The sequence below is a fragment of the Diabrotica virgifera genome, chromosome 8, assembly GCF_917563875.1.
Source record: "Diabrotica virgifera virgifera chromosome 8, PGI_DIABVI_V3a".
In the NCBI taxonomy this organism is placed as follows: domain Eukaryota; kingdom Metazoa; phylum Arthropoda; class Insecta; order Coleoptera; family Chrysomelidae; genus Diabrotica; species Diabrotica virgifera.
The window spans coordinates 88,005,748-88,021,650 of NC_065450.1; the positions used below are offsets into that span (position 1 = coordinate 88,005,748).

The 15,903-nt window shown below is 35.4% G+C and overlaps 1 protein-coding gene across 1 annotated transcript in view; it reads right to left on the reverse strand.

Annotated features, from left to right (window-relative positions):
* The window catches only part of LOC126890784 (F-box/WD repeat-containing protein 5), a 124,308-nt gene that overhangs the window by 48,113 nt on the left and 60,292 nt on the right, over positions 1–15,903 (reverse strand). The window contains exon 4 of the mRNA XM_050659975.1: positions 5,718–6,098. Within this exon, the coding sequence (XP_050515932.1) occupies positions 5,718–6,098 (381 nt within the window). The remainder of the gene's footprint in view (positions 1–5,717; positions 6,099–15,903) is intronic.

Sequence of the window (15,903 nt, forward strand, 5' to 3'; positions counted from 1 at the left end):
AACACTAGTCGTTACTCCCTCATACATATCTCTCACAATCTTTACATATTCGCCAGGGACTCCTTTCTTATTGAGAGCCCACCACAGAATCTCTCGAGGAACTCTATCATATGCTTTCTCAAGATCAATGAATACCATATGAGCGTTGGTCTCATTATTCCTGTATTTTTCCATCAGTTGCCTTACAATGAAAATTGCATCTGTTGTTGATCTGCCCTGCATAAAGCCAACTTGATTATCAGATATTTCGGTTTCTTCACGTATCCGTCTATCAATTACTCTCTCCCATATTTTCACGGTGTGGCTAAGTAGTTTTATAGCCCTGTAGTTTGTGCATTGTTGTATGTCTCCCTTGTTTTTGTAGACAGGTACTAATATACTGCTTCTCCATTCGTCTGGCATTTGTCCAACTTCCATAATTCTGCTAAATAGACCTGCTAGCCAACTTATTCCTGTTTCTCCCAATGCTCTTCATACTTCCCCAGGAATATCATCTGGTCCTACTACTTTTCCTTTCTTTATTTTTTGAAGCGCTTGAGCCACTTCCTCGTTTGTTATTCTGGTAACCATTGCTGTTACTGTCTCCGTTAACTCGACAGGCTGTCTGTCAAATTCTTCATTTAATAAACTGTCAAAATACTTTCTCCATCTCTTTTTGACATCCTTTTCGTGAATTAGTATTTTATTATTTTCATCTCGGATATATCTAATCTGATTAAAATCTCTTGCTTTCTTTGCTCTCTGTTTGGCTATTTTATATATCTTTGCTTCGCCTTCCCTGGTATTCAGTTGATCGTATAGGTTTGAATACGCTTCTGCTTTAGCTTTTGCTACTGCTACTTTCGCTTCCTTTTTGGCGACCATATAGTTTTGAATATCTATATCCGATCTGGTTTCTTGTCACTTTTTATATAATTTTCCCTTCTCTTTTATTTTTCCTTGTACTTCATTTGACCACCACCAAGTCTCTTTATCCTCAAACTTTTTTCCTGACGTTTTCCCAAGTCAAAATCCTCAGTATAGGGTACAAAATGGGTGAAGAAATTATCTCTATAGTATGCTATACAGATGATGCCATACTTATTACAGATAGTGAAGATGACCTTCAGAGACTTTTATATGAATTTAATATAACAGCAAGAAAGTTCAACGTGATAATATCACCAAATAAAACAAAAAGTATGGTAATCTCAAAAGATCCAATAAGGTGCAAGCTGGAAGTGGACAGCAAAATAATCCAGCAAGAAAGAAGTATCAGCTACCTGGGAGTACAAATGCACAGTTATGGAGATACAGAAGCGGAAGTTGCCCAACAAATAAACAAAGCCAACAGAATAGCAGCATGTGTTAAACACACTATCTGGCGCAACACACATCTACGGACAGAAACAAAGGCCAAGATTTATAGGACAGTAGTTAGGCCAATTGAAGGGTCAGAGGGAAAAACGATGAATGTAAATTTTTGGTCATTTTGAGATTTTTGTGCAATCTGTTAGCTTAGAAAGAGTACTATCAACCTGTGAATGGTCACAGGGAAATAACGATGATAATTGTCTTAAAATCACGTCACAAGATTGGACGCAAAGGGGAAAACAATGAATATGCAACTTTTTTTCTCAAATTACTGAAAACGCTTCCAGATAGACATTCATCGTTCTTCCCCATGACCCTTCAATTATTATGACTTACACTGCGGAAACAAGACCTGACACCACAAGGACAAAAAGATTGATGGAAACGTGTGAATTGAAAATAGTCCGAGATATCATAGGAAAATCATTATGGGGCAGACTGATTGTGGGAACGTAGCACAGACCTCAGGCAAAACTGTAACATAGAGAACATAAATGACTGGACACTGAAAAGAAAAAAGAATGGTATAGCCATAAGCAGAATGGGAGAAGGAAGACTAGTGAAGATACCACGAGGCAGATCACCAAACGGCCGAATAAGTATAGGAAGGCTAAGGAAGTGATGGAGTAACAACATGTAACACGCGCGAGCCTATTAAGAAAGCAGGAAGGAGAAGAAGAAGGAAAAATGAACAAGTACGAAACAATAAAGTAAAGAAAATAATAATCTAGACACGTACAAAAACATAATGTTGAATCCAACGAAGGATACCTAAATGGAAACAAAAATAGTAACACGAAAGGCATGACAACTACAATCTTACATAGGAAGGTAAAATAACTGGCCGGCATGCGAAAAACAAACCACAGTATTATCCTATTAGATGAAAAAGGTAAAATTGTCCTTGACAACAAGAAACTAGAAAGATGGAAACAATACATGCAGGAATTATTAAAAGATGAGTGACAAACAGAAAATATAGAACTATCCAACAGTATAGAAACTGGGCCCAGTGTAATAAAAGAAGAAGTCATGCGTGCAGTAAAATTGTCAAAAGATAATACAATTACAGGTCCTAACGACATACCATCAGAAATTATTAAATTAATCGCAGAAGAACAAACAGAGATACTAAAAGACTTATACAACACCATATTATATGATACAGCATGGTTAAGTTCAAAAGCATGGTAAGTCCCCGTTCGTAACTTTACCGAAAAAAGCTAACGCTAGAAAATGAATGTTGTGGCCACCGAACCATCAGCTTCATGAGGCACACTCTAAAGATGTTCTTGAAAATAATACATCAAAGGATTTTCAGAAAACTGAAGAAAGATATGATATTTGAAACAATGGTTCAATTGTAACTCTGTTGAGCTGTTTAGAGTAGCAGTATCAAAGGTGAAGATTGCTGTAATGATAGCCAACCTTCTTAAAGGAGACGGCACTTAAACCAGAAGAAGTACAAAATCACGAAAACTGACCGTATATATTATAATTGTGCTGATACCTACTGAGATATGTGATTTAATTCTTACTGATGAAAATATTAACAATATATCAATCAATAGGTAAAGTAAAACTTATAGCCGACTGCATAGTCTATATTTATGACCGAGAGAGTAAATTATGTTATAAAATTATAGTTTCTTATGCTATAATACTTTCTCGGTCATAAAGATAGATTATACCAACAATCAGTTGGGCTTCAGAAATGCAGTGGGTATAAGAAAGGCCTTTTTTCCCCTTAAGGTATTGGTGCAAATATTTGCTTTCTTGATTACAACAAGGCTTTTGACAAAGTCCTACATAATCGTCTCCTACAAAAGAACATCGACCACACGGGATATAAGAATAAATAATTTAAAAACTAATAATATAAAAATCAAAAGAGATTTTAGACAGGGCTGTGTCTTGTCGCCATCACTGTTTAATGCATACTCAAGAGGAAATATTCAAAAAAGCATTAGAAGATGAAGTAGCAGAAAATATTACAGATCTACAAAGAATTTTAGATATGGTTGTTGCAACGAGTGAAGAATTTGGTCTGTCACTTCTTCTTCTTCTTCGTGCGACTAGGATTACTCCTGTTTGTCTGCCTCTTATTCTGTTTCAGTTGTTGTTGACTGTGCATTGTCTTTCCACTTTTTCGGCGGCCTTCTAACGGGTCTTCTGCTATACGGTTTGTTTTTTTTTACAGATGTTCGCTAATATGTTCGTTCCAGTTTTTCTTTCTTGTTTTTATCCACCTGTTAATACTTTGAATTTTGCATCGTTCTCGTATACTTCTGTTGCTTTGTCTGTCTCTTAATGATATGTCCGCTATTGATCATTTCGATATTTCATTTCGATATTGTTGATTTGTTGTTTCGTCTTTCTTGTATCGGTCCTTGTCTCCGCTGCATATGTTAGGATAGGTCTTACTGTTGTCTTGAATACTTTTATTTTGCTTTCCGTGGTCAGATATTTGTTTCTTCATATGGTTTCTCGGAGGCAACCACTTACTCTTGCCACTTTTGTTGCTTGTGTTGTGGTTTCTGTTCTTATATTCCTGTCACTAGTGATCTCTACTCCTAGGTAATTGAATTTCATTACTTGTTCTACAATTTTGCCGTCTATTTCTAGTTTGCATCTACGCGGCTCTTTACTTATCACTATACATTTAGTTTTTTTCTACTGATATTCTCATATTAAGTTTATTTGCTGTGATATTGAAAGTGTGGAGCTGCCTTTGTAGGTCATCCTCGTTATCAGCGATTAGTACTGCATCATTGGCATAGCATAGTATCGTAATTTTATGCGCTCCCATGTGGTATCCATGTCGTTTTCTTACTTCGTAAATTATTTGTTTCATCACCATATTGAATAACAATGGGCTGAGCGAGTCTCCTTGGCGGATTCCTCCTTTTAGTTCTGTGCGTTCTGTTTCTCCTGTTGACATTATAACTCTGGTCTTGTTGTTCTTGTTAATTACATTAATTAGCCTATTATGGTCTATTTCATTTTTATTAGCCTATGGTGGTCTATTTGTTCAGCTTGTAATAAATTTAAGATGTCATTTCGCATCACTCTGTCAACGGCATTTTTAAATCTACAAAGCACATGTATTGGTTTTCCATATTCAATAGACTTTTCTACTATTTGTCTGATAATAAAAATTGCATTTATTGTGCTGCGGCTCTTCCGGAAGCCTTGTTGTTCATCTGCCATGTTCGCTTTTTCCTCGATTTTATCTTTTATGACTGCCGTCAACAATTTTAATGTGCTGTTCATCAGACTAATGCCTCTATAATTTTCAGGATTTTTCGAGTCTCCCTTTTTGAGTATCGGTAGCAGGAGACTTTCCTTCCATTCCGCTGGAAACATACTACAACGGGATCGAATTACGAACAGGGAGATAAGCCGGAGAACAGGAGTGACGGATGCCATAGAAACAATTATGACCCTAAAGTGAAACTGGGCTGGACACATAGCTAGAATGTCGGACAACAGACGGACACAGCGAATAATACACTGGAGACCCAGACAAGAAGCAAATCGAAGTAGAGGTCTTCCGCCAACCAGATGGTCTGATGGCATAAAACGGATCGACAAAAACTGGATGCAAACAGCACAAAACAGAAGTGCCTGGAAAAGACTGAGGGAGACGTATATCCAGCAGTGGATAGATCCGGGTTGAATAATGATGATGATGATACTACCACTAAACATACAGAAAACAAAATTCATGGTTATATCAAAGAAAAATATTAGAAACATCTAATCAATCTACACGTAAATAATAAGACGATAGAACGAGTTCAGAATTATAACTATTTAGGGACAAACATTAGTGAAACAAACGATTATACCAAAGAAATCAGAGTTAGAATTGAAAAGGCTAGAAGTGCATTCAATAATATGAAACAAATATTATTCAGTAGAGACCTCAGCCTAAATCTTAGAAAACGAGTGCTAAAGTGTTATGTATTTTCTGTTCTTTTGTATGGTGTGAAATGTAGACATATCGAAGAATGCTGAGAATCTCCTGGACAGAAAAAATAACCAACGAAGAGGTACTAAGAAGAATAGATAACAGCAGGAAGATACTGGATTCCATCAAAATAAGAAAACTGCAATACTTGCGTCATATAACACGTGGTGACAGATATGAACTCCTAAAATTAATTATTCAGGGAAAGATTCAAGGAAGGCGCAGCATAGGAAGGAGAAAAAATCTCAGATAATGGTTTGGATGCAGCTCAACTGAACTCTTTCGGGCTGTAGTGTCAACAGTTAGGAGAGCAATGATGATTGCCAACCTTCGTCGCGGAGATGGCACGTAAAGAAGAAGATGAAAATATCATATTATTGTAAATACTTACATCTTCTAACGTCTAAAGGTGTCCAGGCCATATCGTTGTGGCTAACAGGATTTCCATGTTGCGACGACGTCCCTTGCTGAGGATTTTCATCCCCATCGCCACTGCTTTCCACATCGACATTCTCGGAATTCGGAAGACAATTCGCTATCATTATCGCCCTTATGGAACTGGCGTTTCTGTTGTAAAACCGGAAAAGGCAGTGCGTGATTGGTACTAATTCGGATTCTGCTTCCTGAGATGCTTTGTTCAACCACAGATGCGACGTGCTAACTAGATGCGCAAGCCAGTGTAAGTCTCCAGAGAGCAAGTATTGATCGCTGTACCAAGTACCGAAAATGTCGTAAGGCTTGTTCACTACTCGGCATTGCAGTTCAAAATTTCCTTAAAAATATAAATCCACTAAAGGACAATTCAGACAATTAGAGGTGTACGTCATAGATTTAATTATATCATACATAACCCACTGGTACAAATGTACAAACTTGACGGCAAACAAATTCAACAAATTTTTCCTCATACATATATAAGTTTTTTTGCTACTCTCAAGTTTAACAGGAAAGATCCGTTGCCAAAAAAATATATATCTATCTACAACAGCAGTTACTGGCTACACTGTTTCTCTTTGTCTTTAAGAGTGTGAAACAAAGATACTATACTATAAGTATATTTATAGTAAGTGTCTGTACTATAAGTGTCAAACCATTGTTGACCTATAGGGCTTTTCATTCACAGTCATTTGTTTCGAGCTTCTGTCATATGTAGTATAATCCGTGTATATTAATATTAAACTCAGATTATACAATATATGACAGAAGCTCGAAACAAATGACAATCGATGAAAAGCCCTATAAGTTATGTATGATTTGTGTTTATAGTTGTGAAGATGGTTAAAATATAAACTGTCTACACACCAAGATTGATAGATGGTGAAAACAGTGACAGTGATGAAGAATTTAAATTTGATTAGTAAAAATAAATGCTTTTAATTGTAGTATATAATTTTATCGCCAACCGTCACTAAAGGCATTCATTATTGTACTCATTTGCCCTCATTTGCGGCAGTAAAGTAAAACTTTATTGTACTGAAAGAAGAATTTTACTTTACCTGCCGCGATTAATCAAATTAACCGAGATTGAATGTAAGTGGTCGATGGCAGTAATCGAATGGCGAGTATTTGAGTGAACTTATAATTTATTTACTTTTAGTATATTATTCAACGAGCATGTAATGATGGCTATTACTCACGATGATGAAGTTCATCAGAGTGAGTAATAGCCATTACATGCGAGTAGAATACTATACTTTTTCTACGACCTTTTTATTATTTTAATTAGTAAAAAATATAATTATTAGTCCTGTCGCCAGGGGGGGTACAACGGCCTCCTGTATTCAGATGGACTTACCCAAATTTTTTTTATGTATTTTGACCCGTAGAACACGAATTTTTTGGGTAACAGTTGATCCGGATGTCGATAAGATTGTTATAAACAAAGAAGTTGAGGAATTACATAACAGCGATTTCTCGCAAAACAAAACATGTTTTTGTATTTTTTGGGCCATTCTAACCAAAAAGTGTTCCTACAAATTTTTTCGTAGGATGCATAGTTTTCGAGATAAACGCGGTGGAACTTTCAAAAAATCGAAAAATTGCAATTTTTGTACCCGAATAACTTTTGATTAAAAAATAAAATAGAAATTCTGCTTACCGCATTTGAAAGTTCAAGTCAAAGTATATCGGTTTTAGTTATTTGCATTGCTAAAAAATTATTATTTTATTGTTAAACGAAAGTATAAACACCTAGTGCTGGAGTGATGTTTTCAATGATTTCTCATTTAAAATCGAACGAGTAGATAGAGTAGGTACAAGTGCAAGCGAGGCTATTTCTACGTAGCATGCATGTAAACGCATGTATTAGGTACGGGAAACACTATGTGTTTGTAGCTTTTTTTAGCAATAAACACATAAATTTTTAGCAATGTATATATTCGAAACCGATAGAATTTGACTTGAACTTTCAAATGCGGTAAGCAGAATTGCTATTTTATTTTTTAATCAAAAGTTATTCAGGTTCAAAAATTGCAATTTTTCGATTTTTTGAAAGTTCAACCGCGTTTATCTCGAAAACTATGCATCCTACGAAAAAACTTGTAGGAACATTTTTTGGTTAGAATGGCCCAAAAAATACAAAAACAGGTTTTGTTTTGCGAGAAATCGCTGTTATGTAATTCCTCAACTTCTTTGTTTATAACAATCTTATCGACATCCGTATCAACTGTTACCCAAAAAATTCGTGTTCTACGGGCCAAAATACATAATAAAAACTTGGATAAGTCCATCTGAATACAGGAGGCCGTTGTACCCCCCCTGGCGACAGGACTATATCAACTACTCGAGTTTTAAATTAAAATAGTTTATCAATAGCTTAAATGCTGTTTACCCCTAGTACGTCGCTAAATAATTGGTTGCCTACTATTACCCAATTCTTATTTATTATAAAAATGCAACAAGAAATAGTCAATCCAAGTTCTATTCGTTTCCGAAAATTATAAGCATAAATTTGTACCTACTGTCAGTGAATCTAATAAATAGGAAATAGCTATTGTGGGTGGACGTATTTCATATAGCTATAATGTATATTTACATTTAACTATAATATAATATATTTAATAATATAACCATATATAATATGTTATATCATATTTAACACAAAATAACTTGAAAAAGAAACACAATATTAGTTATAAATTCCAATTAACACCAACAAAATGCGCTAACGTCACTGTCACTTAAATAAATGATAAACGTCAAAATTTTTAGTAAACAAGACATACCTAAACGTAAAAATATACTGACATTGTTACACTTAAAATTCCTTTAAAATTTTTCCAGGTTAATTATTGATATAAATTACAATAATTAAATTATGTATTAAATAAGCAAGTTTAAGTAATTTTGTTTGCAGTTTATAGAGATACGATTAATATTAAAATTGGCATGCGCCACTTGAATCTAACTTCAGCCCGTGAGTAATGACCCGCAAGTAACTTCAGCCCGTGAGTAATGAATTATTACTCACGGGTACAGTAATGGGTGCTATTATCTATTAAAAAATAGCGAATAATGAGCATATTATTAAACGGTCGTAGAAAAAATTATTAAAAATATTGTACGCAATTTGCGATATTATCAATTAAATTTATGTCAAAAAGTGAAATTCTGTAGTATTTTGCAATTATATTCATATAAAATTAATTAAAACTTTACCGATTTAGTAATTATTCAATATTGATAAATATCGATTAAAAATCGAAAACGGCCATCTTGCAAGTTAGGTATCTGTCATCAAGTCATCACTGTCATGAAATTATTATGACGTCTAAAATTTAAAAAGTTCTTAAATTGTAAATTGCAAGTAAGTGTTAAAACTAATATCAAATTATGTTGGCAAATATTATTTTATATCAATAAAACATATCTTAACCGATTGTGAAATATACCAGCAAACGAGAAGTAAACTCAACCTTCCCAGGGACATATCTGAGCTTCTTAGAGACAATACAAATATGAACAATATCATACAGTTTTTAACGGAAATAGGAATAAAAGACATTTAATTGTATCACAAATTTTTCAGGTATACTTTTTGTTAGCACATATGTATTTACTTAATATTAAAAAAACTCGTATGTTACTCGCCTCGCTCGCTACGCTCGCTCTTCTCGTAATATCAGACTCGTTCGATAAAGAGTCACTTTACTGACTTGGTACATAAATAACTATTATTAAGTTTACAATGGAAATAGAGAGTAATGTCTTTCTTAGATATTTTAATCAATGAGGATATTACAAAATAGAAGCAAGTAATAAAAACGGTATCTTGGAAAACGAAAAATCTTGTTAATTAACTGATACAACAAATAAATATATGAAAACATACATTTTAAAGTACATTTAAGTATAATTTTAAAGACTGATATGTTTCGTACACACTTATTATCACTGAATGACAGGGCAAGAAAAGTATTTTTGAAGTGTGTAAAAGTTAATTCCTAGCTGAGCGCTTTCGGCTTATAAAGCCCTCTTCAGAGCTATGGTCAACAGTTTCAAAATACCACTATGAAGAGAGAGAGATGTATGATTGAAAATGAGGTAATGAGAAATCTTATGCAGTATTTTATTAGTATAAAAAAAACGTTGTTCCAAGTTTCAAAAAGTTGTATGTGAAATTATAAACATCTAGAGTTGTTTCGAAGTTTGCAATAGTTGTTTAAAAAACATCTATAACGGCACAAAGTATCACACAAAAAACAAGTTAAAAAAAATTGATCATGGTAAGGTTTTTAACCTTTTCTACTCTATTTTTAGCAGCATTGCGTTTTATAACTGTGGATTCCGGTCCGTTAGCGATTATTACGCAGCTATGACCTCTTTTTCATCAGAAGTCGATACAACAACGAGCTTTATCAACTCTATAAGGAAACACCCCTGTCAGACTTCATTAGAATACAAAGATTGCAATGGGCCGCCGGGCATGTGATAAGAATGCGAGAGGATAGGCTACCAAAAAGAGCACTGAATGCTAGAATGCAGGGAAAGAGACCGGTTGGGAAGCCAAGAAAGCGCTGGGAAGACACAGTAAACAGCGACGCACAAGCCCTTTTAGCAGTCCGTGTATGGAGAAGAGCAGCCACAGACAAGCAAGGCTGGAGGCAAAAAATAAAGGAGGCCAAGGCCCAATTTGGGCTGTAGTGCCGTAGAAGAAGAAGAATGACCTCTTTTTGCTTCCTAGGACTAGTACGAGTACTAGTTGCTAAAATATGCATCGTTGTCCTCGTAATATTTGCTCTAAGTATGTAATTTTCTTTCTTCTTAGAAAATTTCAAATTTTCTTTCAACTTCCAGGATAGAGAACTTTCAAAAAGTTCCCTATCCTGTAAGCCCGCTCTTCCCAATACTTCCCCATTTCTGACTCTTTCCTTCCATGATATTGTAAGCATTCGGAGCAGACATCACATTTCAAAAACTTATAAGTTTGTTAAGGGGATGGGTACGTAGTTTTTGCTCCAATGCTATTCAAATGGGATTCATTTTTTCGAATCCTGAGAAAACTTATAAGTATTTTTAAAAAATTTAAACGCAGAATGAAAGATTACGTTATTCGCGAGGGCCGAAAGTCCCTGAAAACTTCTATAATGTTTATTTTAACAAGTTACAGGAGTCAAAAACTAAGAGAAAGTTTAGTGTGATTTTTAATTTCAAATATCTCATTTAATATAAACTTTTTATTTATTCTAAGGGACTTTCGGCCCTCGGTAATAATTTAGTCTTTCATTCTGCGTTTAAATTTTTCAAAAATATTAATTGGTTTTTTCAGGATTCGAAAAAAACGAACACAATGTCCGTGGTAATATTTTCCAAATCTATCTTTGTCATACAACGCACTCAGTCGAATAGAATACTGTCAACATATTGTCAGTCAGACAGTGACAATCAGTGACAATTTTAAATATTTGACATGGCATCGGGAATATTTTGAGTTGTTGATTAAATAATATTGATAGTGCATTTTTCATAAATAATTTATTTAAGACGTGAACTTAATAAAAAGTTATTTACTGTTTATTATTTATGGAAGATCCAAGCAGAGAATACACCAGGATATATTCAGTGATCCAAGTATTTGGTTGTTAAAGATGTTCAAAATTGTAAGCGTTTCATAGTAACAATAATATATTATTACAAAATCACGTTATCACTTTTCCTCTTTTCTCGATTGATTATTAGTTTTTGTTGTACAGTAGGTAAATTATTACAATGACTGAATACATAGTTAGTGAAAAAATTATATTAATTAACTGAATTAATAATTAAGGCAATTAATTATAGAAGTAACAGGCGTCCAAGAACATTCAAAAGCCATCTTTAAAGTTAATGATGACATTGTCAAGTAAAGTTTACATATCCATACCAGTGAGGATTTTACTACACGTAATTTGCCGTGTAAAGACAGAAAAACTAGGGATAGCCGTAAAATATTTGCGTATTATGTACCGATGGCCTTAATGGATATGGCCTTTAACGTCCATACTTCCATTCCGTATAACAGAACAGACCAAACGTAACACTTTAGTAACTTGTATCTCAGGTTGAAATTCAACTTGCGATCAGTCAGAAAGTACCCCGCACAAACCTTATGGAAATTAGGTCCCAGTGGATTTAGTTCATACTTTGGGAAAATACTCTTTGAAGCATTGTCATGAAAAGTTCTCATGGGCACAACTTGATCGTATGGAGGATTTTCAAGATATAGAGGCACAAACTCGGAAAATTATAAGATTTACTGGGTATTCCAATTCTCTGAGTTACTGGTTATCTGGTAGCATATAGAAGTTTGGATAAAAAAAAAGTACTAGTAGTCTAGGATTTTTTCCTGGCTATCCAATGGCGACCTTGAACTTCAACGGACGTCATCTTCTAGAGTTTCGAGGGTTTTCGACACTAAATTGATATAAACAGATTACTCATGGGCTTTTGGGATCGCTAAACACGAATATGCCATCAAAATTGACCTCCAGAGCACGTGGTGACCAGGGCCGTTGCAAGGGACGTCATCTTCTAGAGTTTCGATGGTTTTCAGCATTTCATTGATGCAAATGAATTACTGGAGGGTTTTTTGAGGTCGCTAAACACGAATATGCCACCAGAACCGACTCCCGGAGCACCTGATTTACAAGGTCAACGAAAGGGGCTCCTGGAGTTTCGAGGATCTTCGGTACTACATTAATGCAAATGGATTAGTTATAGGTTTTTGTGGTTGCTGAACACGAATACGTGATCAGCACAGACACGGGAGCACCTGGTGCCTAAGACAGGTTATCTTCTGGAGTTTCGGAGGAATCAAATGGATGACTCTTAGGTTTTTGGAGTTTCTGAACATGCATACACTATCAGATCCGACCCACGAATCACATTGTGCCTACGGCACGTCATCTACTGGAGTTTTGAGGGTTTTTGGCATTAAATTGATAAAAACGGATTACCCATGGCTTTTTGGGGTCACTGAACGCTAATACGCCATCAGATCCGACCCACGGAGCACCTGGTGCCTAAGGTTAACTTAATGGATTACTCATGGTTTTTGGAGTTGCTGAGTACGAATACGCCATCAGAACAGACACCGGAGCACCTATCACCTAAGGCACGTCGTCTTCTGGATACTAAATTGATGCAAACGGATTAGTACACACCGAGTACTCGGAGGTTTTCTGAGTTGCTGTTCAAAGAAAGCGTACAAATTGGTGAAAAGTTTTTTTGCTATTTGTAGATTTTTATTAAAATAAGTATGTCGTGCTATTCGATTTTTTAATTATTTATAAATATAAACTCAATTTATATCTGACAATGTTTTTCCTTCGTTTATTTTAAGACCGATTTACTATATTCTATTTTGATAGTGTTATTCATCGTAGTCACTAGATACTCCAGAGTGTTTTATCTAAGTCATATTCGTGTTCAGCAACCCCAAAAACACAAGAGTAATCCGCTTGCATCAATTTAGTACCGAAAACTATCGAAACCCCAGAAGATGACGTGCCTTAGGCACCAGGTACCCCGGTGTCTGTTCTGATGGCGTATTTGTGTTCAGCAGCCCCAAAAACCCATGAGTAATACCCATCTGCATCAATTTAATGCCGAAACCTGTCGAAACTCCAGAAGAACACCTTCCTTAGGCACCAGGTGCTCCGTGGGTCGGATCTGATGGCGTATTCACGTGCAGCAGCCCCAAAAACCTGTGAGTAATCAATTTACATTAATTTAGTACCTAAAGCTCTCGAATATCCAACGCATGACGTGTCTTAGGCACCAGGTACTTCTATTTCTGTTCCGATGGGGTATCCGTGTTCAGCAACTCCAAAAACCGATGCGTAATCCGTTTGCATCAATGTAGTACCAAAGACCCTTGAAACTCCAGGAGCCCCTTTCATTGACCTTGGAAACCCGGTGCTCCGGGAGTCGGTTCTGGTGGCACATTCGTTATTAGCGACCTAAAAAAACCCTCCAGTAATTCATTTGCATCAATTAAATGCCGAAAACCATAGAAACTAGAAGATGACGTCCCTTACAGTGGCCCTGGCCACCACGTCCTCCGGAGGTCAATTCTGATGGCATATTCATGTTTAGCGATCCCAAAAACCCATCAGTAATCTATTTATATCAATTTAATGCTGAAAACCCTCGAAACTCTAGAAGATTACGTCCGTTGAAGGTCAAGGTCAAAGTAAAGGTCGCCATTGGATAGCCAGGAAAAAATCCTAGACTACTAGTACTTTTATTTAATCCAAATTTCTACATGTTGCCAGATAACCAATAACTCAGGAAATTGGAATACCCGGTATATCTTAAAATTTTCCGAGTTTGTGCCTCTATATCTTAAAAATCCTTCATACGATCGAGATGTGCCCATGAGAACTTGTTATAATGATGCTTCAATGAGTATTTTTCCAAAGTTGAACTAAATCTACTGGGATCTAATTTCCATAAGGTTTGTGCGGGGTACTTTACGCAGTTTCAAAAAAGCATGTCCAGCTTGTTCTACTCTGCTCTTTATTTTAGTCTAAGGGTCCCAACCCTCGTTCAGCATACAACTCAAGTATTTAAACTGCCTGAATTGTTCGATTTATTCTCCATCTACATATATCTTTCATCATCATCAGCCCATAGTCGTCCTCTGCTGAACATAGGCTTTTTCAAAAAACTACCATTCAGATCTATCTTGGGCTGCTGCAATCTAGTTGACACAAATCCTCTTTATGTCGTCAGTCCATCTTGTGGATGGTCTTCCCGGGTTTCGTCTATCCGCTCTCGGTCTCCACTCCAAGATTATTTTGGTTCACCTATCATTCTAGCGACGTGTCCTGTCCACTTCCATTTAATTTTGGCTATGTGTTATTTTATAATGTGTTCTACACCACTTCTACGAATTTCTTCGTTTCTTACCCTACCTGTCAACGTTAGTTAACTGTTCTCCTAACAATGATCTTTCCAAATAATGAATGTGTTGCATGTGTGAGTCCATACTAGTGTAGTAAAGAAAAGAGAGACGTTCTCACAAACAATTTATTTTACTACTGACGACCGGTTTCGCTGTTTACAATTTATACAGCATCATCAGGTCCGGTTAAAGTAAAATCAAATGCTACAAAACAAAAAACCAGAGTTAGTTAGGTGGTCTGGTTTGAATAAATTTTTAATGATACAGCCAATATCAAAGTACATCTGTCAAAGCATGCACATGAATACCCACATGTACGCGCGCATGGTGTACAATCCTCATACTCACAAACATGCACGCATCCATGTGCAGCGGCAAACTATAGTATGTTAAGTATAAGATATATACTTACTTTCCGGTATAAGGGAAAAAAGTAGTAGTATTCGATATCATACTTTTCATGCACCTTGCTAGAGGGATGGTTGGTGAAGGGAAAGATTTCAATGTAATACAGGGTGTAACAAAAATACAGGTCATAAATTAAACCACATATTCTGGGACCAAAAATAGTTCGAATGAACCTAACTTACCTTAGTACAAATATGCACACAAAAAAAGTTACAGCCCTTTGAAGTTACAAAATGAAAATCGATTTTTTCGAATATATCGAAAACTATTAGAGATTTTTTGTTGAAAATGGACAAGTGACATTCTTATGGCAAGAACATCTTAAAGAAAAATTATAGTGAAATTTGTACACCCCATAAAAATTTTATGGGGGTTTTGTTCCCTTAAACCCCCCCAAACTTTTGTGTCCGTTTCAAATAAATTATTATTCTGGTGCCATTAGTTAAATTAAATATTTTTAAAACTTTTTTGCCTCTTAGTATTGTTTTGATAAGGCAGTTTTTATCGAGTTGCGGCTTCTTTTTTATATGTTTTCATAAAAATTGTATGAGGGTTTTGTTCCTTTAAACCCCCCAAATGTTTGTATACGTTCCAATTAAACTATTACTGCGGTACCATTAGTTAAACACAGTGTTTTTAAAACTTTTTTGCCTCTTTGTATTTTTTTGATAAAGCATCTTTTATCGAGATGTGGCTTCTTTTTTAATATGGTTCAAAATATACCTAAAAATGTAAATCATAAATAAATTTTCATATTATTACAAAGTCTCCATAATCGTACTTT